This window comes from Diceros bicornis, chromosome 28 (assembly GCF_020826845.1).
Source record: "Diceros bicornis minor isolate mBicDic1 chromosome 28, mDicBic1.mat.cur, whole genome shotgun sequence".
NCBI lineage: Eukaryota > Metazoa > Chordata > Mammalia > Perissodactyla > Rhinocerotidae > Diceros > Diceros bicornis.
The window spans coordinates 36,151,262-36,176,328 of record NC_080767.1 but is presented as its reverse complement, the minus strand read 5'-3'; the positions used below and the strand labels follow the sequence as shown (position 1 = coordinate 36,176,328).

The 25,067-nt window shown below is 53.6% G+C and overlaps 2 protein-coding genes across 10 annotated transcripts; one reads left to right on the top strand and one right to left on the bottom strand.

Moving 5' to 3' along the window:
• Positions 1-2,561: 2,561 nt before the first annotated feature.
• Positions 2,562-8,037, bottom strand: SWI5 (SWI5 homologous recombination repair protein). Its single transcript, XM_058524682.1, has 6 exons — positions 7,989-8,037; positions 7,753-7,930; positions 7,374-7,422; positions 5,473-5,594; positions 4,694-4,788; positions 2,562-2,901 (listed from the first exon to the last, which is right to left on the bottom strand). The coding sequence occupies exons 1-6, from the start codon at positions 8,035-8,037 to the stop codon at positions 2,837-2,839; spliced, it is 558 nt and encodes a 185-aa protein (XP_058380665.1). The 3' UTR covers positions 2,562-2,836.
• Positions 8,038-8,150: 113 nt separating this feature from the next.
• Positions 8,151-25,014, top strand: GOLGA2 (golgin A2). Of its 9 annotated transcripts, XM_058524161.1 has the most exons (27): positions 8,151-8,266; positions 9,727-9,843; positions 10,831-10,911; positions 13,961-14,077; positions 14,356-14,399; positions 14,505-14,568; positions 15,002-15,061; positions 15,243-15,323; positions 16,138-16,176; positions 16,422-16,484; positions 16,572-16,665; positions 16,764-16,870; positions 18,101-18,159; positions 18,472-18,613; positions 19,991-20,080; positions 20,187-20,294; positions 20,491-20,578; positions 20,955-21,292; positions 21,595-21,708; positions 22,628-22,852; positions 22,935-23,013; positions 23,247-23,335; positions 23,572-23,790; positions 23,882-23,984; positions 24,080-24,186; positions 24,256-24,424; positions 24,513-25,014. In XM_058524161.1, the coding sequence occupies exons 1-27, from the start codon at positions 8,186-8,188 to the stop codon at positions 24,728-24,730; spliced, it is 3,096 nt and encodes a 1,031-aa protein (XP_058380144.1). In that variant the 5' UTR covers positions 8,151-8,185; the 3' UTR covers positions 24,731-25,014. The 9 variants fall into 9 exon arrangements, with proteins under 9 accessions (XP_058380144.1, XP_058380147.1, XP_058380145.1 ...); XM_058524164.1 differs by lacking the exon at positions 15,243-15,323; XM_058524162.1 differs by lacking the exon at positions 16,138-16,176.
• The last annotated feature ends 53 nt before the right edge of the window (positions 25,015-25,067 follow it).

The window sequence follows — 25,067 nt, the reverse complement described above, 5'->3', positions numbered from 1 at the left end:
GAAGTAGTGCTTCGGTGGGCGCCCGGGGTCTGAACGCGGGCCGCCAGCAGCGGAGCGCACGCACCTAACCGCCAAGCCACGGGGTCGGCCCCTTTATTGGATTTTTTTAAATCATAAGAGTTAAATCATAAAATGTGTGAGTTGTAGAAAGTAAAAACTGCACCCATCTTCCCCTCCAAAAAAAGATTGGCTCTAAATGCAGAGTGGGGTTACGATTGTGTTTGGAAGAGCCTCCATTCCTGACTACTCTCCAACCAGACCAAGTCCCTTAGTGTCCAGGGCCTACTAAATTCTCTGCCCCTGGGCCTTTGTAAATGCTGTTTCCCCTCCTGGAAAATTCTCCCACATTCTTGTCTGGCTGACTCCTACTGCACAGGCACCACTGTCTCTTCTCTCGGGAAGTTTCCTCAACGTCCCAGCTGGGCTAGGTGCCACTCAAATGTGTTCCTATAACCCCATGACAGCCTTTTATCAAGCTGCATTGTCATTACTTCTTAGTTCCCTGACTTCCTGCTGGCAGGTGAGCGCTGTGTGGCACAGACCCAGAGACCATGGCTCCCTAGCTCCTGGCACTGAGAGACTTTTTGTGTGGACAGAGGCAAGATAAGCCAAGTGTCCACGTGGAGAAAATGGGGTGAGGTGGGGAACCCAAGGAAGGGGGTTACTTCTCCTGGGGTCCCCACCTATCTCAGCCTGCCCGCTCACCTCTCCTCTTCCTCCTCCACTTCCTATCCTCCGTAATAGGATGTGGCCCAGAAAGTTGAGAGGGGAGTGGGTCAGACAAGGTGACAGGCGTGGGGCCTAAGAAGTATGAGAGTCTCAAGAGCCCATTCCAGTCCTGGATCCATATCCAGTTAGGTTGCTAGATCCCATCCGAGACCTAAGGAAATAGGATCAGGGCCACGTTCAATTAGGCAAATAATGCGTATGTGTGAGGTGCAGGTGGGAAGGGCGTCATTCGAGAGGAATCTGACAGTCTTGTCCTCAGAGGGCACCCAGTCTGGTAAGAGTCCAGCGCAAGGCCTCGATGGTGTGGGGTCCAGGTTAGGAGCCTGAGGTCAGGAGCCAGACAGGCCTGGCCTCTTGTCCTGGCTCTGCCACTGTGTGACTTTGACAAGTTGCTTCTACTCTCTGAGCTTCGGTTTCCTTATCTGCAAAATGGGTACAATAATAGAACTTATAAGGTGGTTGTGAAAATCTGTTGATATTATGATGTGAAAGTTTAAGAAATGGCAAGAAAAGCCCCAAATGAGAGTGCATGTAGGCTATCATGGTGAATCTAGAAGGGCAAACAAGAGTCTGCCGTGTGAACCAGGACCAGAGCATGGGCACAGTCACGCTGTCCACTGAGGAGGACGAGTTGCTGTCCAGCGCTAAAGCAGAGCTGGACTCGTGTCTAGGCGTCAGGGCCTGTGCGGTCGCTCACCGAACCCCTGAAGCCCCCTCTGGGGCTAGATGCTGGTGGCTGAGGTCGCAGCGAGTCCCCATCAAATATCCATGGGCTCACCCTCATTTCCTAGTCTCCCTTGGTCAGTGTGGGCTGCATGACTAGTTCTGGACAATTGTGTGTGAGCACAGGTGACGTCTGCTGATCTGGGGGGAGTTCGTTCAGAGTTGATGTGTCTTTTTTCCTGCTGTGGCTTCCAGGGGTGAAGCTCTGAAACATAGGAGGGAGACCAGACCCTCATCAGACTTTGGGAGCCAAAGAAACCTTTACTGTGCCAGCCGTGGAGGTTTTGAGGTGGGTTCTTGAGGCAGCTACTGCTAATTGCCCTGATGCACACAGTACTATTATTTCCAATGACAGAGGCCAAGTCAGTTGGCTGTGGTCACATAGCTTGTCAGAGCACAGAGCTGAAACTCTAACCCAGGGCTGACTCACAGGGCCGGTTTTTAGAAGCTATACTTACTTCACCTCGTGACAGCCTGTCCCCAAACGCTGCTACCACATCTGAAACCTTATGAGAATGCCCAGCAGGGCCAGGGCCAGAGGAGCAGCTGGCATAGTCAGAACACTCAGCAAGTTGGATGTGAAATCTTGCCATCTGGATTGCATTGAGCAGTTGTAACCTTCAGGTTCACAACTGCCAATGAAGGCTTATGACAACCAACAGGCAATGAAGAAAGACAACCACTCACCCTTGCTTGGCAGAGGATTATAATTGGGGACTGGAACCCTCATCTGGCGGATCGATTTACAAGGGGAGAATTCCCCCCAGTGTTGCTCTTAGCTCTTACTCGCTTGTCCCCCAACCCAGAAAGGTAGTATCGCAAACCATAAGCTTTAGAGTTAGGGCTCAAATCCCTGCTCAGCTACTTACTGGCTGTGTGACCTTGGGCAAGTCACTTTGCCTCTCTGAGCCTCCATTTCCTTATCTGTAAAATGGGGATAGCAATACTAATTCCTCATAGAATGGATTTAAGCGTTAGAGATCATGGATGTAAGGCACTTAGCACAGTGCCTGGCACATGTAAACTTGTCATAACCCAAGGCAGGCTCTTTTTCTCCTGGGTAAGATTAGGGGGCTACAGAGGAGAGGCAATCAGCGTACAGATTCACATCAAGATCACTCATATGTTTATTTACAAATAGGATACATATAGACAAACACAGGTATCACTGGGACATTTTAGGAATCTTGGAGCTGGGAACATCCCTTCCTCCCTGCACCACTCTTCTCTAGGCTCCCTCTTGACTCAGCTTGGGATCTTCAGAAAAAGCTTCTGACACTTTCTTGCTGGAAACCCTGCAGGTGTGCTGGTTGGGCTCTCACTGCTTCTCATGTGCCCCTCTGCCTGTCACAGTGGGCCGGGGACAAGGGCTGTGGGCCTCTGCTCAGTCACTCATGTCCAGGCCAAATTCTGGATACAACTCTCTGGTGGTGACACCTCGGATCACGGCTGGAAGGAAGGAAGGAAGGATGACTAGCCAGTGGGAGAAGCGGGAGGATGAATGGCCAGAGCCCTGACCTGCCCAGGACTCACTCCTACACCTTCCTCCTGCTCTCATAGTTACCTAAGATAACCCTCCTGCTACTCCTTCCAGGCCCCTCCACTGTGGGCCTTGCCTGGATACCCCAAACTAGCCTCACGGAGCCCTCACCCCACTTTTTGCAGAGCAGTCAAACAAAGCTCCCCTAGAATCCTTTCTCCACACAGAGCAGCTAGAGTCATCTGCTGAAAATGTAAATTTACATTTACATTGTATCCGTGGCCTGTGGACAACCTTGCCTCCTTAGCCTGCCCCACGTGCCATGCCCTTGCTATTTGGTGACGTCCTTCCTCAGCTCCCTCAAAGACTCTTCTTCCCTGACCTCCTGTCTCATCCCCACCCGCCATCCTGTTCACACCTCAATATTCTCCATCCTGTCCCTCACTTCCTTCACAGCACTGAACACGTTTTAGATTCCTTTGTTTGTGCTCCTTTACTTATTGACCATTTTCCTTGCCCACCCCAACACCAAAATATAAGTCACATGAGAACAGAGACCTTCAAGCGTCTTGTTCAGCAAAGTGTCCCAAATCCTGTAGAGCGGCACTGAGTGGGGTCTCAGTAAATATCCACTGAACAAATTAGAGAGGAGACGCTGCCCACTCCGGGTCCTATGGCCCAGAAGGGCAGGTCTCAAGCCGGGTTCTAGCTAGCTCTTGTGGCCACTAGGCTACAGCCTCCCCACACTTCTTTCTTCTTGGACCCTGATCATCTTCCTCTCTTCATCCATCTATACGTCCCTCCTTCTGTTTTCTCCTTTCCCTCCTTTGGGACCTATGCCCCACTGAAACACAGAGAAGCCCTCCCAGCTGTGGAATCCCAGCTGAAGGGTAATTCTGCAAGTGCTAAAACTCATGCGGCAACTGGGCAGACGGTCCCAGCTCTGCACATTATCCCAAATGGTCACTGGCTGCTGAACATCAGAGTGCCCACCAATCCGAGCCAGGGGATGGAACAGAGGCTATCGACACACTTCCTTACCTCCAAGGTAGGCTGTCCCGGCCCGCCCAGACACACAGGAGTCTGTGCCTTGGCTAAGCCCTCTGGATAGTAAGACTGTATTCAGGGAAGAATGAAATACCTCTTTAAGCCACATGGAGTTGCCCTTGCACTTTCTGCCTCTGGAGAAAGTCGGCCGCTTAAGGCAAGGACAGTGTCTTGATCAGTGTGAGCAGACCCCAGAAGACTGGGACCCCTAGTCCTCAGTCTAGCAGGTGGGCCAGCCCATGCTCAAACCTGCCTGCAGCTTTAAGCAGGCTCTACACTGGAGAGAAAAAACCTAGGGACTCAGCTAAGAGCTGTACAGCTGCTTCGCTAGGCGGCCAGGGAGGGCAGGGGCCCTCAGGGAGTGGGGCAGCTGAGAAAGATGAGAGGCGTGGCAAGTTAGAAGGCCCAGGAGCCTTCCTTTTTTTTTTTTTTTTTTAAAGATTTTATTTATTTATTTTTCCCCCAAAGCCCCACTAGATAGTTGTCTGTCATAGCTGCACATCCTTCTAGTTGCTGTATGTGGGACACGGCCTCAGCATGGCCAGAGGAGCGGTGCGTCGGTGCGCACCGGGGATCCAAACCCGGGCCGCCGGCAGCGGAGCGCGTACACTTAACCACTAAGCCACGGGGCCGGCCCAACCCAGGAGGCTTCTAACTTGGGGGATGGGGACTCCCTCCGAGCCCTGGTCGCTCCTCTGGAGTCCTGCTGCTCACCTAGTTTGCCCAGCAGCATCTGGCCTACATCCTTGATGTCATTATACGTGTGGAGCTGGGAGATGTGGTCCTCCAGTTCACCCACACTGTAGCCTCTGGGATGAGGGATGGAGAGAGATTGAGAGAGAATCGTTAAGAAAGCTGATGAGGATCCAAGGTTCAGAGCGTAACAAAGCCTCTATTTAGCAAATGTTCACTAAGGGCTTCCTAGGTGCCTGGCACTGGGGACATGGCAATGGCAAGATAGACCCTGCCTGCATGAAGCTTACAGAAGGGCAGGGGATCTGGCCAGCCCATCACTCCTGGCAAATGTTCCTTGTACCCTTAGGGAGGGGCCCCTAGCCACACTGGTACTATGTGATCCTGGCCACAGCTGAAGGATTCACATGAGTGGCTAGTCAGATCCCCTCAAGTGTGAAATGGGCATTCAAATGCTGCTCAGTCTGTGCCACGTGGCTGGAGCAAGGGGCACGGGAAAACTCGGAGTTATGGAAAAGTCAGCTTCCCCATGGCACTGAAAAACCCCTCCTGCAGAGAGAACGGAGTCCATGTGCAGAGGGAAGCAGAGGCAGAGAACGAGGGCCCCAGAGAGAGACTGGGAGAGCGATAACCTGCATTCCTGACAGCTTTCCAGTTCCCCATTCCTGGTCCTCCTCAGCCTGACCACACCCTACACAGACAGGCTGCTGAGACACCCTAAATCCAACAGCAATCGAGTTTCAGTTACTGGGCACTAGCTAAGTTATCTTAAGCATGCTGAGGGACCCAACAAGACTTACTCAGATATTAATTGAGAGATCTCCTCGTCCAGCATGTCCCTCTTCTCCCTCAGTTTCTGAATGTCAAGGTGCAGAGAATCCTCGCTGGCCCCATAAGCCTGGCCAGACTTGGGAGATGGCCGCTGATTGGCACAAAAAGTCATTAGCCAGACTGATCAACTATCCACAATTCAGAAGCTAGAAGTTGTCGCCCAAAAGCCACTCCCTGCTTCTGCTTGGTAACAGACAACCCCCATCCCGCAATACGACTACATTTCCCAGCTTCCCTTGGAATGAGATGTGGCCCTCTAACTAAGTTCTGGCAAGTGGAAATTAACCAGAAATGCTATATGCAACATCTGGGAATTGTCCTTCCAGGGAGAGGGTATGCTTTTGTCTGGCCTTCCTCCTTCCCGCTGGCTGGAACACAGGAGCAGTGCTGGAGCAGAACAGCTATCTTGGGTGGTGAGGTAGAAACCAGGTTGAAGATGTGGTGGAACAAGACAGAGGCCTGGGTGCCTGATGACAGTTCAAGTTACTATTATTTGAGCTTTTCTCTCACTCCCAGCCAAACTCAATCCTAACTGAAGGGCCCCTCCTAGTCCCCAATCTGACCCGAGAATCTGCTTCAGGTCCACTTCTTGAATTCTCTTCTCAAGCCTGTGATGTTGCTGGATTTATAATCTCATTGAAAACAAAACCCTTCCCTGGGGCTACAGTTCATCTTTGCCCTTTCTGCCTCTAAATACCGCAAAGGCTGGTGCCTGGTACACCACTAATCTTCAGGAAGCGCATGTTGGATCGGCCATCTACACGTGATACAAGAAGAGACGGAGGAAGAGAGGAAGACAGAGTTCCTATTCTTAGGACAGGGGCTTTTAACCAGTCAACAAACAGTCAGTAAGCACTATCTGCCAAGCACCAGCAAATGTTTCAGGGGTTCAGCAATGGGTCAGACATCACGCCTAGCCCCCTGACTTCATGGAAAGAATAGCCTAGTCCCAAATATAAAATACCTGGCAATTATGCTCTTCCTCTAGATAATTCCACTTGAAGCTCTACTCCCAGGTCACACAATCAGAAAGGCCTTCCTCAACCACCCCATCTAAAATGGTCACTCCTCAATCGCTCACCATCTCTCCGACCTGCTGTTCTATAACATCTACCACCACCTGACATAATATACATTTCATCATTATTATTTTCTTTGTGGCGTGTAAACTCCATGAGGGCAGGGACTTTGTTTTGCTCACTGCTGATGGCACTGTGTCTACAGCAGTACTTGGCACATAGCAGGGATTCAGGAAAATTTGTCAAATGAGTGAAGGACAGATAACTAATCAACTAATCACAAGTCTGAAAAACCCTTTGACATTGAAGTACAGAGTGCTAAGAGAGGGTCTAACAGGAAAAGTGGGCTGAGTCAGGAGTGGGGGTGAGGCTTCTCTGAAGAAGCTCAACTCTAAAGGATGAATAGACATCAGCTTGGCAAAACGCTGGAGGAAAAGTATTCCAGACGGGTAACAGTACCTCCAAAGGCCCTAAGGCAGGAGACAGCATATGTTTGGGGGAACGAGCGTGGTTTCTGTTCGGGTGGAATGGGTGAGGGAGGGGATAATAGTGTGAAAAAGAACAAAACCAACCACTTGCCGTGCCATCAGGGACAAACAGAGCCCACTTAGAGCCTGGGGTACTGACACTGCTTCTTCTGTGAAGCCTGGTGGCAGGAGGAAAAGAAGGGGAAGGACTGAAAAATGACCTGGAATTTCTCAGCAGAGTAAGGTCTGCTGGGGCAAGACCTTGAAGTCGGCTGGCGGTGGGTCAGCAGCTGCTGGGGATGGAGAGGAGGGCGGGGAGCAGCAGTGCCTAACACGATGGAGGGCAAAGGGGTGCACTCACAGGGGATCGGAAGGCATACTCACAGGGGATCGGAAGGACCCGCGGCAACTTTTGGAAAGTCCTGGTTGAGTCCTGGAGAGGAAACCGAGGGGAAAAAAGCCGACTGGACCTACAATCTGCTCTGGGAGGAAAGGGGGACTGCGGGGATGTGGGAGAAGGAGCCGGAGGTAAGTAGGAGCGACGGGGACTGGATCCAGTTGGAAGGGGAGCAGACATACTCCCCGGATCAGGGTAGGGATCCTCGAGGAACGGGAGATTCTGATAGCGGGGAGTGTGTGGAGGACTGGACGGGGTCTCTGGAGGTGATCTCTGGGATGAGAAAGTCTGGAGCAAAGCTATGGGGAGTCAGGAAAGGGACTGTGAAGGGATGCGCTTTCCCCCTGCTGTCCGCTCCTGGCCCACCTCCTGAGCCCTGGGGTCCGGGGTCCCCGTCTCGGGGGGGTCTGCAGCGCTGGAGGGTCCAGGGCGAGGGCGGGAGAGCAGCCTCTCCGGTTTGCCAGGTAACCGGTATCCTGTGATGGAGACCAGGAACGGTCAAGCAGCGAGCTGCGCGCGCATCCTGTGAGATCGGGCCCCGCCCCTCCCCCCGAGGTGGGCGGAGACAGCGGCTGCGCGCGCAGCTTTCATTGTGATCTCACCCGTTCCTCCTTGCCTACGGCGACCTGGCCACGCCCCCTTCCCTTTCATCTTTCTCACCGGCCAATGGGATGTGAGCATTGAGACCACGCCCACACAGCTGTCTATAAATAGGCTGGTCCCGCCTTTTCTGGCTCAGTCGCACGGCTGCGCGGTAGCTGCCGGAAGCAATTCCGCAGTGGTTGCCGGGATCGCGCTGATGTGGCCCCACCTTCCCCCTCCCCGTCCCGGGATGTCGGAAGAAAACCGACAGATGAAATTGGCCGCGGCCAAGAAAAAGGTAAAACGTGCCGGGTCGCGGCTCCCTGACCCAGCCCGAGGCCGCTCCGACGGCCGGGCCTTGGCTAGAGTCTGTGCTGCCTCTGAGGCACACGGGGCGAGCCCCTTGGCGCCCCTTGGCGTCCCCCCAAAGTCTTTCTAGCCGGTCCCGCCCCCTGGCAGCCCAGCCCCCGCCCTCGCCCGTCGCCCCCGGTTGACTTTGGTCCGGTAACCCCCGGGACTCTCTGATCCAGGCTCGGCCCTTGCCTCCTGCCGCCCAGAATCAGACCTTCTCGGTTCCCCGGGCTCCCCGAGCTCCCGGTCTCCAAGCACCTCGGTCCTGGCCCTGCGCTTTCCTCCCCCCACCGCGGAGCGGCGACTCGGGCGGCGGGGCGGGAGGGAGGGGGGCGGGGGAGGAGTGGAATGTAGTGAAGTCACAATCCCCCTCGTTACTGTCATTACCGCCGCGAGCCCCGTATTTGATCTTACGACCTAGTCCCCTAGTGTTTTCATCCCCTTAACAGTTTCTTTGGTCGCGTCACAGATTTTCAGCTTGAAGGGGACTTCGGACTACGGGACCTAGATGGGAGTGGTTTCAGGGTCCCTTACTGTAGACTGTACCCCATCCTTAGACATTGACAGTGTGAAAAGCCTACATTTCACCAGTGATCTCGAAACATTGGCAACGTCTCTGGGTGACCGTGGGGAGACTAGTTTTCTCCCAGGTTTCTACTCTCCAGAGAAACTTTCAAATTTTTAATCTGAATTCTCTACCTCGCATTCTAATTCCATATGATTCTGAGACCAGAGTGCCCCTCAGTCTGTTTTGGAGTGAGGTCTGCTTATCCTCTGTGGGACAGATCCCAGGAAACTGAACTTTACAGCTGGGAGTCTTCCGCAAATCACCACCTCAACATGGGATGCTCTGAGTGCCACAGGATAAATATGAGACTGAAGCGTCATTTTTACTTGATTCTCTTAAGAGAGAAAGCTTTTTACATTAATGTACTTAGGGGTGACATTTACTATATTTGTAAGATTATAGTAGACTTCACTCTGAAGTAGTGCTCGAGTTGTCCTCTTGCTGTTACACTCCCAGATTCACTAGGCGTGTGCCTTTGTGCCTTCTGCCATTGGGATACCTTGGTGTAAAAGTTTGAGAAGTACTGATGTGCAGCTCTGATAGACATATAGGAAAGGACCCTGATGTCTGCTCACTTATATGTTTACTTTTCCATTCTGCCTCTGGTTTTGCCCCCTGGCAGCTGCTGATTCAGGCATAATCCCAGAAGTCAGAGTCAGAAGGTTGAATTCAAATTCCATTATTATTATTTTTTTTTTAAGCCGTGTTATCAGTCTATTTTTTCAGTCATTAACCTTAAATCAGATGACGAATATAAGCATATTTTGTAAACTGTAGAATAGGATGTGAATACAGGGGCTTATGGTTCTCATGAGTCTCCCTGCTTTTCCTTTATGCAGTTGAGGGAATTTCAGCAGAAGAACAACCTTGGTGCTTTCCCAAAGAAGAAAAAGAAGATTAAAAATGGCAGTAGCCCTGAGATAACCACTTCTGATGATGGTCACTCTCCTGAAGATGTGAGTCTTAGCTGGCCAGGCATCTGGGGACGGGGATGCTCATGGGGCAGTAAAGGGTAGTGGTTAAGATTGTGGAAGGAAGTGTCGGGTACAGATTTGAATCTTCCCTCTCCCTCTGCTCGGCATGTGATTTGGCGCAAATTGTTTAAACTCTTGAGGTCTCTGTTTCCACATCAGCAAAATCGAGGTAGTATTGTCTTACTTACACTTAAGAAGCTTAAATGGGATTGTTGTTGTTTTTATATTAGTCCCTTAGTCCAAGGCCTGGTGCAGAGTAAACGTTCAGTAAAATGTAATTGCTATTTGACTTGCTGCTCTGGTGATTTTCCTCATCCCTAGCCTCAGGGGGAAGCCATGCAGGCAGTGAGAACAGCCACTTACCCTCGTGCTCTCCCTTTAGGAAGCACCAAGAGACTCCCAGGGTATGGTGAAGAGAGCCCGGGCGCTTGGATTAGGAGCCAATCTGAGTTTCTAGTCCATTTTTGCCACCAGCTTGCTGGATGACCTCAGGAAAATCACTTTCTTCTCTGGGCCTCAGTTTCCTCATCTTGAGATGATCTTGTTGGATCAGATCAATGTCTTTACAGACTTGTTTTTTAGCTGTAGCCCCCATTGTTCCAGCGACCCCATACTTGGAATTCTGGTTCTTAAAATGGAGATGGGAGTCTGGAGCCTTTCCAGACTCGCTAGCATCCTGGGCCTGAGGAGAGGGTCTCATGGATGTATTAAGGTGACTCCAGTCTGTGTGACGGCATCATTCAGGGGACTTTTCCATCCGTTTGTTTATGTTGATTTCTGCCTTTGGCAAGGCAGCAAGTGGCTGTTTGGAAAGATGGCACAGGCTGTGGTATTGACTCCCTTCTCTCTTCTCCAGCATTCTATTGCCCTGAACCCGTCTCTTCTTCCTTTCCTGACTCTCTTGCCTCTCACTAAGCCACTTTTCTCTTTCTCCCCCTGCCCTTGTTTTTCCCTTTTCGCCTCCTGTAGATTCAGGACATTCTGAAGGTGCTGGTGTCCGACCTTAACCGCTCCAATGGGGTAGCACTCCCCCCATTGGACAATTGGAAGGTGAGGCAGTGCCGAGACCCCCCTCTCTGGCTTGCTCTCTCCCAGCTGTGCATGCCCGTGTGGCTTCTCTGGTTTGGGGGATACTTTGCCTCGAGCTTATTTTATGTTGCTGTCATTAACCCTTGGCCTGTTCATGTCTGCTTTTTCACCCGCTTGGTTGGTTGGGTTTTTTTTTTTCCTTCCCCCACACCGGAGATGCACCTTGAAGGTTAAAGGTAATTTGGGAATAACTTCCAGAGCAGGTGTGTGGCATTTGGGCTATTTGAGCCTCAAGTTTGAATGCCCAGTGGTGCTATCAGACTAGGAGAGATTCAATAAAACCAAAGCATCTTGCCCTCTGGGCATCTGTCCCCAAAAGACCAATAGACCACAAAACAGTTTGTGATTTTTCGAGTTGATTAATTCATTTTGGTTTGAAAGTAGGGAACGTAGAGTTAGTGAGGTTAACCAAACAGATGAATGACTAGGATATTCTGCCCCTATTCTCTTTTAAAAATCAACTGGGGGCCGGCCCTGTGGCTTAGCGGTTAAGTGCGCGTCCTCCGCTGCTGGCGGCCCGGGTTCGGATCCCGGGCGAGCACTGAGGCACCGCTTGTCCGGCCATGCTGAGGCCGTGTCCCACATACAGCAACTAGAAGGATGTGCGGCTATGACATACAACTATCTACTGGGGCTTTGGGGGAACAAAAATGAATAAATAAAATTAATAAAAAATAAAAAATCAACTGGACACTTAACCATATTCAGCGGGCCCTTGATAGCAGAGACACCTTGCTGGGCGCTGGAGAAAACAGGTGAACCAGCTGGGATGGACACCGAGGCAGGCAGGCTCTGCTGAAAGAAGTAAGGTGGGAGGTGGCATCATTCCAAATGCTCACCTGAGCAGAGGTTTGTGCTGAGTGGACTCGAGGCTGGGGGGGTGGCATTTGAGGCCAGTTTGAAGATGTGAGTAACGTTCATCCATACGGAGTGTGGGGGAAGTGGGAGTCCCAGGCAGAAGGCATGGTGCAGGTAATGGCCAGGATTATGAGCTCGCAGAGCACCTTCCAGAAAGGCGGGGAGTCTGGGGTGCACTAGGCTAGGAGATGACCTCCTCCGGATGTGATGTTGGCACTTCCTCCTCAGTTAGCTTCCTCCAGGGATACCTGCCAGGCCGGAGGAGTAGGGCTGAAACAGGGCCAGCTCCTGTTGGAGATGGGCGTGGGGAGAGGGGCTGGGACGGGGCCCTGTTGGCTGGTGTTAGAGAGTTTCAATCATCGGGACTGCTCATGCCCAGTCCGTCAGGTCTGTCCAGGTATGGTAACTCACCTTGTCGACTCAGAGGAGACACCGAGTGGTGCAGAAGGGGAGCCCAGGCCTAGAGGAATCCTGAAGCCATGCCTGTGCACTCATGTTTGAAGGTTCTCTGCCCGCATCGCTCTCTTCTCCTGGAAGTGAAGACCCAGATCCTCATATTCCCTTCTTGTTTTTAAATCCTCTCTATGTCAATAACTGTATCTCACTTAAGTTTTCTACGCCAGTACTGCAGGTCCGTGATTACAAGACCCTGGGCAGAGCTGGTAGCATTTCCAGAAATGGGGAATGATGGAGAAATACAAAAATTTTTAATAGAATGGGACATTTGAGGGGAGCGGACAATGTTTTGTTAATCCACACTTAGCTACAAGACTTAAAATGATGAAATAACTTGATTGCTCATAAAATAGTCATGTTTTGTATATTTAAGTCCTCAGAAAAATATTTTTTTCCCATCTAAGCTTTCTTGTGTCTCATTTAGAGATCAGTGGGAACCCAAGATGCCAGGAGGAACCCAGAGCTTGCCAGGGCACGTGGCTAGGAGTGTGCCCACCTCCCCCAGAGTCTCATGCCCGGCCAGCTCCTGAACCCCTGCTCTTCCCTGTTTGATTCAGTTGTACAGGCTGGCAAGGCAACATCAGGTTCCAGTGTGGACAGTAAACATGCAAACAGCTTGACTCCTCAGCTCCCCAGGCTCTGCAGCATTTGCTCAAAGGAGGGCAGTAGATTTGGGTTTTCAGAGGGCAGGGCTGAGGGCTCCAAAGAGCAGGTAGCCCTTTCCCCCGAGAGAGGTGCAACCTCTTCCTCCTGGACCCAGCCTCACTGGCCAGGCCGTGGCTCCCTAGCACTCTTCGCTCATCAAGCTTTAGCTTGTCAGCCATCTTCCCCATCTCTTTGTCCTTTTGGCCTGTTGGACATTAGAGCTCCAGAGCCAGAGGCTTCAACTAAGTGTCAGGTCTGAGCCTGGAGAGAGGCTGGATGGGGCTCTGGTCAAGCTGGTGGGTCCAGTTGGAGAAGAGGGAGCAGCTTCTTTATGGCTCCTGGTCCTCAGTCCCAGGACTGTTCTCCAGGATGCTGCGAGTCAAAGGGTAGACATCTTACCTCTGGTTTCTCAGGTGGTTTCTTGATTGGGAAGTGAGGAGTGAGGAGGTTGGAGGGGGGTACCTCCAGGAGCAGGGAGAGGATTCCAGTTGGGCAGCTTCTTTCCCAGAAAAGGCCTGAATCTCTGAATCGGGCAAACATTGCCAGTGGTTGTGGGGAGGAGAGAAGGGAGGAAAGGAGAGCCAGAGAGGAAAGAGGCAGAAAGCTGCAGTGACCACATCTGCTTCTTCATCAGCACCACCCTCTGCCCAGCAGAGGCCCAGGGTGAGGGTCACTCAGGCACAGACTGGCTTTCTGGAAGAACGGTGCCTGCCTGCTCCCTGACTTGGCACACCTCCTTCCACCTGCTGTGGCTGCCACAGGTCAGAGCCTGGTCTGGTCATTTGCTGAGCCCCAGGGAGAACAAGGCCGTCATGTGTTCACAAAGGAAGTCGTGCAGTCCCTGCTTTGAGCTTTTGCTGTCCAGAAGGCTGCAGAGCGTCCTGAGGCCTGGACGAGCCATAGCCACACCCCAGGGTGGCTCCCAGCATGTGTGACTGTCACTCTGACTGCAGCAACACCTGTCCTACCCGCTCCGCACCCCTGCATCCATAGCAGTGAAGCGCCTCCTTCCCTGCATGGCCCCCTAACCCCCTGCTCTGTTCTGTGACAGGCGCCCAAAGACCGCGCCGCTACTGCTTCAGAACCTGCTGTTGACACTGTGTCACCTGACGGTGTCCCTTCCCCCAGTGCTAGTCCCCCCCGTGTCACTGGCATGGCATCAACTCAGGTTTGTGCCTCTTTCCCCTGGACCCGCTGCCCCACTGTATGTTTGTCCCCTCCTCCTTCCCAGAGGATCGTACCTACTTATGGATTCTCTTCCCCTTTTTTCAGGTAGCTTGGTTCCTAGAGCCAAGTGCCCTTCCCAAGGACTGGGATGGGGGAGGCCAAGACCCGGTTTTTCCTTGAGGTTTGGGGAGATGGAAGGTTGTCGGAAAGGATCACCCCACCCCTGGGTGGTACTTACTGGAAACTGAGTGACCACCTCATGTGTTTCTTCCCAAACAGAACCATGATGCTGAACATGGTCCTAGTCCCATGGATGAAAGCATGTGAGTGTTTCCTGTGGGGGCAGCAGTCCCTAGCCTGAGGGAGTTGGGGCAGGCCCCTGCCCATGACCCCCTATTTCCCATTGAGCCTCCTGTGTTCATCCCTAGATCCATTTCATCTACTGAGAGCCTGCGCCAGCTTTCTCAGCAGCTCAACGGTCTTGTGAAAGAGGTACCCCAGAAATTGGAGCCCAGACTGGGGGGTAGAGGGGAAAGAAAAATATGATAGAAAGAAACTGAGGTAGAGATTACCAAGAGGGAGGGAAGATCCTGGGACCAGCCGACTCAGCCGGATAATGTTTAGCTAGTCGTTGTGTCTCTGAGTCTCTTCTTTGAAGCTGTACAAATGAAGGGGTTGGTCCACGAGATGCGTTACATCCTTTTATCCTACTGCAGAAAGCACAGGATGCGAGCTGCTTGGGAGGGGAGGGACGAGGAGGAGAGGAGAACCATGGGAAGTTGGCACAAAGGGGTTACAGGAGGAGGGGGCCAAGTTAGGTAGCAAATAAAATTTTGCCAGTTGATGGGGAAGACAGGCAGTTAGAGGGCTTAGGCATTGAGGGGGACAGAGAGCATCTCCATGTGAGCTCTTTGATCTCTCCTAGTCTACATCGTACATCAATGGGGAGGGCCTAGCATCTTCTGCTAATATAAAGAATCTGGAGGTAAGTGGCCCTGGATTATGGCCCAGTGACCCTGCAGGCCAGCCCCCCACCTCCTCCCACAGCCGGGGCTGGGTGCCCCGCTGCCAGCTGAGACAGCCAAGACACCCCCCAACCCTAATGATTGCTCTCTCTACCTCTCCCCCATCCCTCCTCCAACTCCTCCTCTCTGCATGCGCCTCAGAGCCGGTACCAAGAGCTATCAGTAGCCCTGGACTCCAGCAATCTAACAAACAAACAACTCAGTAGCAAGATAGAGGAATTGGTAAGAGTCCAGTGGGGTCCCCTGATTCTGTGCTGCCAATCCGGGGCTCTAGTTTCCCCTTGGGGCTCTGAAGAAAGGGTCTGGGGGCCCCTGGTGCCAAGGGAGAATGCGGTTGAGGGGGCTAGGTCTCAGCTAGAGGGACCCCCGAGCACGGAGCATGCAGCTTGGCTCTCTCTGTGGCTGCCCTCTTTGCCTACTCTGCTCTCCAGAAACCCCTGCTTGAGTCTTCTCCACACCTGCCCTGGGTCTGTGGCCTCTAAGGAAAGCACTAGCCTCACTGGTGTGTTTCAGCCCTGACTCAGCCCCTGATTTGCTCCGTCTTTGATCTTGGACGAGTCACCTCTCCTCCCTGGGCTTCAGTTTCTTGAGGAGGTAGAATTAGAGGGTGCCTAAGGTTCCTTCTAGCTCAGAAAATGTGAGATTTAAAGGTCCTTTTTATTCCTGTATCCCTGCTACTACGAACAGAACGTGGCCTGTAGTAAGTGCTCGGTAAATTTTTGTTGAATGAATGTACCCTTCCAAATCCCGAGCTGGCAGAAGGGGAGTCTTTCCCTTCTCAAAGTCCATTTCTAGAGGTTTATCATTGTTGTTTCAAGGGAATCTGGATTCAGACTCTCGCTTCTGTAGCTATGAGCAAAACCACCTAAGACGCAAAGTTGCTTTGCTCGGGAACTTAAGGAGAGTTTGTCAGTTCACGGCCCCATGAACTCTCCCTTTAAAACGCGCTCCTGGCCCCTGCCCATCCCTCCTTCTTGGTCTGGGGAGCATGGTAAAGGGGACAGCGTCAGTCACGTTCCTTTGACTCTTCCTGCAGAAACAACAGAACCAGGAAACTTTGGATCAACTAGAAAAAGTAATGTGATTTCCTTGTCTGCCTGTTATGTGGCTGATGGGTTAGGGGGAGGACGCAGAGGTACAGGCCCGTTCTCGTCTTGCCTGCTCTCAGCCTGGAGAAACAAAGGGCCCCCTGCCCCCCCCCCCATAATCTGGTGTCATTGGTGGGCCTGTCCTGGGCCATTGGTGGCATTCTGGGGGCATGCCCTTTGCTGTTTCATCTCCACCTCCTCCCAGTGAGACGTTTCTTTTCTCTTCCTGCAGGAGAAGAAGGAATTTAAGCAAAAGCTTGCGAAGGAACAAGGGGCTCTAAGAGAGCAGCTCCAGGTGAGTGGACTGTATGCTGTTCCCTCATGTCCCCTAGGGAACATTTCTTTTCCTCCTTTTCAGCACCGTTTGGCTTTTCTCCCAAAGGTCCACATTCAGACCATAGGGATTCTCGTGTCTGAGAAGACGGAATTACAGACAGCCCTGGCTCATACTCAGCAAGCAGCCAGGCAGAAAGCAGGTGGGAATCTAGACTCCCTTTCGTCCTCAGCCTGGCACGTCGGCGGGCCTTCAGTGGGGTTTCTTCTTTGGGCTCCATTTCTGCCTCTGTCATTCCAGGAGAGTCGGAGGACCTCGCGAGTCGCCTGCAGTCTTCCCGGCAGCGCGTAGGGGAGCTGGAGCGGACTCTGTCTGCCGTGTCCACGCAGCAGAAACAGGCAGACAGGGTGAGCCCGGCAGACTGCCCCATCCACTGGAGGCGACAGGGAGTGAGCCTAAAGGTTCCTTCTGCAGGATGGAGTGTCTTGCTGCCCAGAAGGCCACACAGGCCATTTCTCACTGCTTTAAAGTTGTATGGTTGTTAGAAGCAACCAGGGATGAGTTGGGTTGGGTGTCGGGGGTGCTGTCTAGAGCGAGCACGACGCAGAGCCCAGAGCCTGAGTGCCACCCTGCTTTCAACTGGCTGTGGGCCTTGGCCAAGTGCTAGGTGTTCAGGCCGTGAAGGTACAGAACAGGATTTTTAGTATGTCACCATGTGTGTAGAAAGGGGAGAAGTGTGTGTGTGATATATATGTAAGAGGTGTGTGCAAGGATTCATAAAAACCTGGGGGAGAGGAACAGGGTGGCTGGGAGACATGCCACTTCTGTACCTTATGTCAATGTATCATCCATTCAAAAAGTGAACAAAAGATTACAATACAAATTTAATTTCTCCCCTCATACCTGCCCCCCGACCCCAGGGAGAAAATGTGAATCACACAGACCTGGATGTTCAGTCCCATCTCTGTCTAAGTGATTGTAGGCAAGCACCTTAACCTCTAATACTCCGTGTTTGTCACCTGTGAATGGAGATGGTAGTACCTGCCTCATGTGGTGACTGTGAGGATGAAGTGGGATTAGCATGTGCCCGTCAAGTGCTCAGCCAGGGTTTAGAAGTGATGATGCTGCTGAAGCACTCTGAGCTGCTGTCTCTGGGCCTCTGTCAGCCGTGGATTAGAACTCTTTACCTGCCTGAGTTCTGCCCGAGTTCTTATTAAAAACAAATGAGAGGGGCCGGCCTGGTGGTGCAAGAGGTTAAGTGCGCGCACTCCGCTGCGGCAGCCCTGGGTTCGCCGGTTCGTATCCTGGGCGCGCACCGACGCACCGCTTGTCAAGCCATGCTGTGGTGGCGTCCCATATAAAGTGGAGGAAGATGGGCGCAGATGTTAGCTCAGGGCCAGTCTTCCTCAGCAAAAAGAGGAATGAAGAGCCCTGATGTTAGCTCAGGGCTGATCTTCTTCACACACACACACAAAAAACAACAAATGAGAACATGGGTTTGGAAATGCTTTGGGGAAATGTAAAGTCTGACTCAGGGTGAGGAGGTGTTGCCATGCAGTAGTTACTGTGGCTGCTGTCAGTCTGCCAGCTGCCTCTTCTGCCTGCCCAATCCTGACCTCGCCTTTCTGTATTTGCAGTACAACAAGGAACTAACCAAAGAGCGAGATGCCCTCAAGCTGGAGTTATACAAGAACAAGTAGGATGCAGGGCTGGGGGAGGGCTGGAGGCCTTGGGACGTGCTAGGAGCTGGGAGGGTACAAGTGAGCGTGGTGAGGAGGTTGGTCAGGTTGGGACTTGTGCAGAGCCAGGCTCTAGTCCCAGCTGGGCCACCAACTCATGCTGTGGCCTCGGGCAACTCATGTCCTCTCTCTGGCCTGCCACTTGTGACTCCTGGTCCTGGGGTCCCTTCCAGTGCCACTGTGGTTCTGTGGTGAAGGGAGGGGGTTGATCACCAAAGGGATCCTTTCTGTTCTTGATTCATGCCTTTCTCCACTGCCTCTGGTCATAGCAAAAACACTGAGGACCTGAAGCAGCAGAACTCAGAACTGGAGGAGAAGCTTCGAGTCTTGTTGACAAAGAAGGAGTCCCTGCAGCTCGGGATGGAGGAGCTGCAAAAGAAGCTGGAGATGTCAGAGCTCCTGCTGCAACAAGTGAGGGGCTGGAGCCCCAGGGAGTCGGGCCCATCCGGCTGGGGCCAGGGTCTTTCGGGATCATCGTGGGGGGACCTCCAGCCAGGAGATGGAAAATTTGGATCCTTGTTCTGGTCCTGCCCTAGAATCCTCCAGAGATTGATAAAAATCCACAGTTTGGGGCCCTGCCCTGACCTATGGAATCAGAATCTCAGGGATAGGGCTTTTTGATTTTTATTTTTTAAAGCATCCTGGTTGAAAGTCATTGTTTTATAGATGACAGTTATAAGGCTAGCCCACGCGTCTGTTTACTTCCTCTCAGGGGCCAAGCCACCAGGTAGTTAGGGTGCCTGGGTCAGAGGGCTCCTCCTCTTCAGTTTTTCTTCACACTGAGCAATACTCTGCCTTCATGTAACTTCCTTCCACTAGGGTCTTCCTTCTGGAACAACATAGGAAAAGTCTAATCTCTTTCCCAAGAGTCCTTCAGATGCTTTGAAAAGGGAGTGTATGTGGGTCCCCTGTCCTTTCTAAGATCTTCTCTGTGCTAAACAGCCCCAGCTCCTTCAACTATTTCTCATGCAGTCTGTCACCCTCCTGATTGCCCTCTTGTGGATGTGACCTGATTTGTCAGGCCTCCTCTCTTGGTCAGGCCCCCAGAGTGAAACATGAGTCTCTAGATTTGCTCTGGCCTGGGCAGTAAACAGAGAGCTCTCCTCCCCTCCCCTCCCCTCCCCTCCCCTCCCCTCCCCTCCCTCCATCCATCCACCCTTCCATTCAGGAAGTATTAATTGAAAGCCTCCTTTGTGCTCATTCCTATGATAGGCAGTCTAATAAATGGCCTACAAGAGAGAGATTTAAGGTTGCTCTGAAGTTTGGATGGCTGCCCATGCTCTGTGACCCAGCCACCCCATTCCAGGACAGCAGTGTGTAGCCTTGTTCATTATAGCCATCTGAAAGGCCGTCAGTAAGAGTATGGTTAAAGTATGCTATATGCAGTATTGGACTACTATGCAACCATTACAAAAATTAAATATATCTTGTATGCAGCAAAGTGAAAATAAGTTGCAGAACCATATATGACACCACCCCAAGACAACACAACTGTAATGTGTACTAATTAAAGATGTTTGCATATATATAGAAAAGGGTCTGGAATTATACACACCAGATTGGTGGGATTAGAGAGCTAGAAGAAAGGTTGGGAGGACATTGAACACTTATTGTTTGAATTGTTTACACTGAGTAGGAAATATAAAGCCTAAGGATATGGTATTAATAATATGATGATAGAAATTTTTATTGACCCTTAGTTGTACGTTGACCCTAGCTCAGACTCCGGGGGGGATTGTGTGGAACAGCCTGGGCTCCCCAGATCTGACCTCATTTTTCGTCACCCAGTTTTCTAGTCAATCTGAACCCCGTGATAACAACCAGCAGTTACAGCAGGCCCTGGCAGAGCGGGCACAGCTGGAGACACAAGTGGTGCAGGTGAGGCTCTGCAGGGGAGGGGTGTGGAAGGAGGATGACCCCAGGTGACCAGGAGCAGGTGAGGCCCAGTGACAGCGCCTGCTAACTTCTGCACCCGTTCTCGCAGCTGAAGGATTTGCTGAGGCAACTGCAGGTGGAGAGAGACCAGTACGCAGGGAATCTGAAAGAAGAGAATGCCTTTTGGCAGCAGAAGATGCAGCAGGTGTCGGAGCAGGTGAGTTGTGGCCTTCGGCCCCCCACCTTACATCACTTGATCTTTCTGGGCACCTGTGAAATGGGAATCGTCACTTGCCGTGTGCGGTCAGAGGTGGATATGTGTGTTTTGTAGGTGGGGGTAGAGAGGGGGATGGTCACCTGGCCATGCCTCCATCCCTTCCCTCCATATGCTCCCCCACGTGTGCTTTGGGCAGATGCTCAGGTTGAGGGAGGAGAAGGAGCACAGCGTGAGCCGGGTGCAGGAGCTGGAGACCAGCTTGGCCGAACTGAAGAACCAGATAGGTGAGCCGGGGCTGGAGTGATCAGGGAGCAGAACTGGTGTCGGCGGGCTGGAGAAGGTGGCTTCGAATGCCCCAGGGAGGGGGGTAGATGGAAGGGCATCGTGGCCAAGGGAGAGAGAGCTGTACCAGGAGTTGGCAAGTCTTGCAGTCTCTTTGAGCCTCAGTGTCCCCATCTGCAAAAAGGGGGTGGAGTGCCCACTGTAAAGAACTCGATTTGAAAGTGTCTTGACAGATTGAACATCATATGAATGTGAGGAATTATTAGCTAGGAAGCCAAGATTTGGGGCAAGGAGGCTGAGTTAGGAGCTGTGGACCAAGAAGAGGGCTTTTTGAGACTGCAGAGGCGAGAGGCCCTTATTGTATGCTCCCTTTCTCAGCTGTGCCCCGACCCCAGGAGCCCCCAGCAGGGCCCTCAGAGGTGGAACGGCGCCTGCAAGCAGAAGCTGAACAGCTTCAAAAGGAAGTGAAGAGCCTGGCAGGGCAGCTGCAGGCCCAAGTGCAAGACAATGCAAGTCTGAGCCGCCTGAACCGGGAGCAGGAGCAGCAGCTGTTGGAGCTGCAGCGGGCGGCCGAGTTGTGGGGGGAGCAAGTGGAGGAGCACAAGCAGGTTCTGGAGGCCGTGCAGAGCGACCGCACCACCATCAGCCGCGCGCTCTCCCAGAACCGCGAGCTTAAGTCGCAGCTGGCTGAGCTGCAGGATGGCTTCGTCAAGCTGGTGCGCAGCCCTCCCTGGCTAGCCTGCCCTTCTCCCTGGCCAAGGCCTTTGGTGCAGGGCAAGACGCTTAACCCCTCTGGGCTCTTGTTTTCCCACCTGTAAAATGGGGTTGGACGGACCTTATGTGACAAGGTGCCTATGAAGGCCCCCTGTGAGCCAGAGAGCCCTGCTCAGATGAATGTGGGGGAAAGGGGGTGATTTCCCCACCTGCCACCACCCTTCCCTGAGCTGTGGGAGGTGGACACCAAGTTCTGGGGTCTCCAGCTGCATTGGGTGGCCGCTGACTGCTTCTCTCTGTCCAGACCAATGACAACATGGAGATTACCAGCACGCTGCAGTCGGAGCAGCACGTCAAGAAGGAGCTGGCCAAGAAGCTGAGCCAGCTGCAGGAGAAGCTGGGAGACCTGAAGGAGACGGTAACTCCGGCCCCGCCTGAGAAGGGCTAGGAGACGGGCGCCAGCCTCCGGGGAGGGGACAAGCTTGGGCCAGGGATGAGCTGGGTGCCAGGGCCAGGACGGAAGCAGCTCCAGCCTGGGGGGACAAGTGACCCTAGAGTCCTTCAGGGTCTGTGACTACTTGTTGCTCCCTGCCCTCTGACTTTTCGAGGTGGGTAGCCCTGGGCCGCTAGAGGCATTGAGCCCCTAATCAGAGGAGAAGAGACAGTGGACGATGCGTGGCTCTTTGGCTTCAGCCCGGATTCTCGCCTCAGCCCCACTGGTCACTATTCACTTTACATCTCTAAGCCTCAGTTTCCGTAGCTTAAAAAGGAGATTAGCGGAGCCGGCCCGGTGGCGCAAGCGGTTGGGTGCGCGAGCTTTGCTGCAGCGGCCCGGGGTTCACCGGTTCGGATCCCGGGCGTGCACCGATGCACTGCTTGGCAGGCCATGCTGTGGCGGCGTCCCATATAAAGTGGAGGAAGATGGGCAAGGATGTTAGCCCAGGGCCAGTTTCCTCAGCAAAAAAAGAGGAGGATTGGCATGGATGTTAGCTCAGGGCTGATCTTCCTCACCAAAAAAAAAAAGGGGGGGGGAGATTAGCATTTTCCTCATAGGGGTGTTGAGGATTAAATGAGCATCACACAGGTAAAGTATTAGGCATTTAGCCTGCACATAACAGATGTTGGTGGCACTCTGCTTTTCCACCAGTCTGTGCCTGAGAGTTAAAAGAGAGGGTTATTATGAGGTGTGAGGCCAAGTGAAGGAGGCCTGGGGCTCTGGGCAAGGGAGGTGGTCACTTAGGCCCTGGAGCAAGGAAGCCAGGGGCCTGGGCAGCAGAGGGGTCTCAGATTCTGGAAGCAAGCCACCACCTGCCCTCACTCCCAGGGTCTTCCCGCAGGTGGAGCTGAAGAGCCGGGAGGCTCAGAGTCTGCAGGAGCAGCGAAACCAGTACGCGAGCCACCTGCAGCAGTACGTGGCCGCCTATCAGCAGGTGGCCTCTGAGAGGGAGGGGCTGCACAGGCAGCTCGTGCTGCAGACCCAGCTCATGGACCGGCTGCAGCACGAGGAAATTGAGGGCAAGGCGGCGGCCAAGGTGGCCCGCCAAGAGTTGCAGGAGACCCAGGTGAGGGAGTTGGAGTGCTGGGCCCCTGAGTGGGAAGGCCTGCAACCTGCGTCCCTTCTCACACTCTTTCCTGGCCCCTTAGGAGCGCCTAGAAGCTGCCAACCAGCAGAACCAGCAGCTACAGGCCCAGCTGAGCCTCATGGCTGTGCCTGGGGAAGAAGGTAAGTGGGCCTGCCCAGAGGGAGAGGCCAGAGCCCAAGGACGAGGATGACTGTTGAGCAGCATAGAATTGAGTTGGAAGAGACCTTGAGGACAGTGAATCCTTTTCCTTTGGAGACTGGCTGGCCCAGGGTTACACAGTGAGGCGGGGGCTGAGGGGGCAGAGCCGGGCCCCGAGCTTTCTCCTTTTCCTCCCTTGTGGGGTTTTCTGAGGACCTCTGGCTGCCCCCAACAGGAGATGGACTGGATGTTGTGGAGAAGGATGAGGAGGCTCCCCGGCCAAAGCTGAGCGTGCCGGAGGACCTAGAGAGCCGAGAGGCCATGGTGAGCTGACCTCCCTGCCCCACCTTCTCCCTGCCTCTGTGGTCCCTCCCAGACACCCTTCCTACCTCTTGCTTTCTCTCCCTCTGACATCTCTTGACCCCCAAACCCCGCTGGGAGCCAGTGGTCAGGAACCACCATTCTTGAGCCACAAGCAGGCCCATGAGGCCCTGAGGAGGAGATCTCTCTGCCTTCCTGTGTATCCCCCCACAAAGCACACCTGCACCTCTTGCCCACAGGTGGCCTTTTTTAACTCGGCCTTAGCCAGTGCTGAGGAAGAGCAGGCACGGCTGCACGGGCAGCTGAAGGAGCAAAGGAGGCGCTGCCGGCGCCTGGCTCGCCTGGCAGCCCCGTCCCAGCAGGAGCTGGAGAAGGAGGCCCCAGCCCCTGGGAGTGGGGGCGACAGTGTGCCTCGGGAGACCCACCAGGCCCTCCAGGTGGCCATGGACAAGCTGCAGGTGAGCGAGTCCTCACTGACGTGGGCCAGGGAGGGTAGGGGCAGGAGGGGCAGGTCGCTGCTGAGCCCTGACCCTGCTCTTTGGGCTGCAGAGCCGCTTTACAGAGCTCATGCAGGAGAAAGTGGATCTGAAGGAGCGAGTAGAGGAGCTGGAGCATCGCTGCATCCAGCTGTCTGGAGAGACAGACACCATTGGTGAGCAGGAGGGCCCGGGGCCGGGGCAGGGGAGCTGCGTGGTGGATCGGGGAGCCCAGCATCTGAGCCCTGTCTGCTTGCCCACCCCCCTGCAGGAGAGTACATTGCCCTGTACCAGAATCAGAGGGCGGTGCTGAAGGAGCGGCACCGGGAGAAGGAGGCGTACATTAGCCGGCTGGCTCAGGACAAGGAGGAAATGAAGGTGGGGGCTCTGACCATCTCTGCGGGCCGGGGCGGGGCAGGGGCGGGTGCTGAGTGCCTCTCCCTCCAGGTGAAGCTGCTGGAGCTGCAGGAGCTGGTGTTACGCCTGGTGAACGAGCGTGATGAATGGTATGGCAAGTCTGTGGCAGCTGCCCAGAAGCCTGCTGGCGAGCCCGCTACAGCGCCCCCAGCCGCCCAGGAGCTTGGCGCTGTCGACAGCCAAAACACCGCTCAGGATGGTGAGTAGAGGCCTCGGGAGGGAGGGAGGGAGGGCGGGCAAGGGAGAGCTGGCACATTGCTCAGAGCGCTGCCACTCTCTCTCCAAAGATCTCCACGAGGTGAGCCTCACCAACAATGTGGAGCCTACCCAGGCAGAGGCCCTGCTGGGCCAGGCTGCCCCTGAGAACCTCACTGCGCAGCAGATCATGCAGCTGCTGCGTGAAATGCAGAATCCCCAGGAGTACCCAGGCTTGGGCACCAACCCCTGCGTCCCCTTCTTCTACCGGGCCGACGAGAATGACGAGGTGAAGATCATGGTGATCTAAGCCTGACACAAGCAGGCAAAGCCTGGAGACTTGGGGCCGGGGGCTCTGCCCCCACCCTATCCTTGCCACTCCGTCCCTGCCACCCTGTCCCTGCCACCCCGTCCCCAGTCATCCTTCCCCAGTCACCCTTTTATCCCTAGACTAGCAAGATAAGACCCCTGAGAACGGGTATGATGAGCCCCCTGTCTAATGTGGGGAGAAAAAATGATGAGCCCCCTGTCGAATGTGGGGAGACAAAAACATGTGCCCCCTGTCTAATGTGGGGAGACAAAATGAGCCCCACGTCTAATGTGGGGAGACAAAATGAGCCCCACGTCTAATGTGAGGAGACAAAATA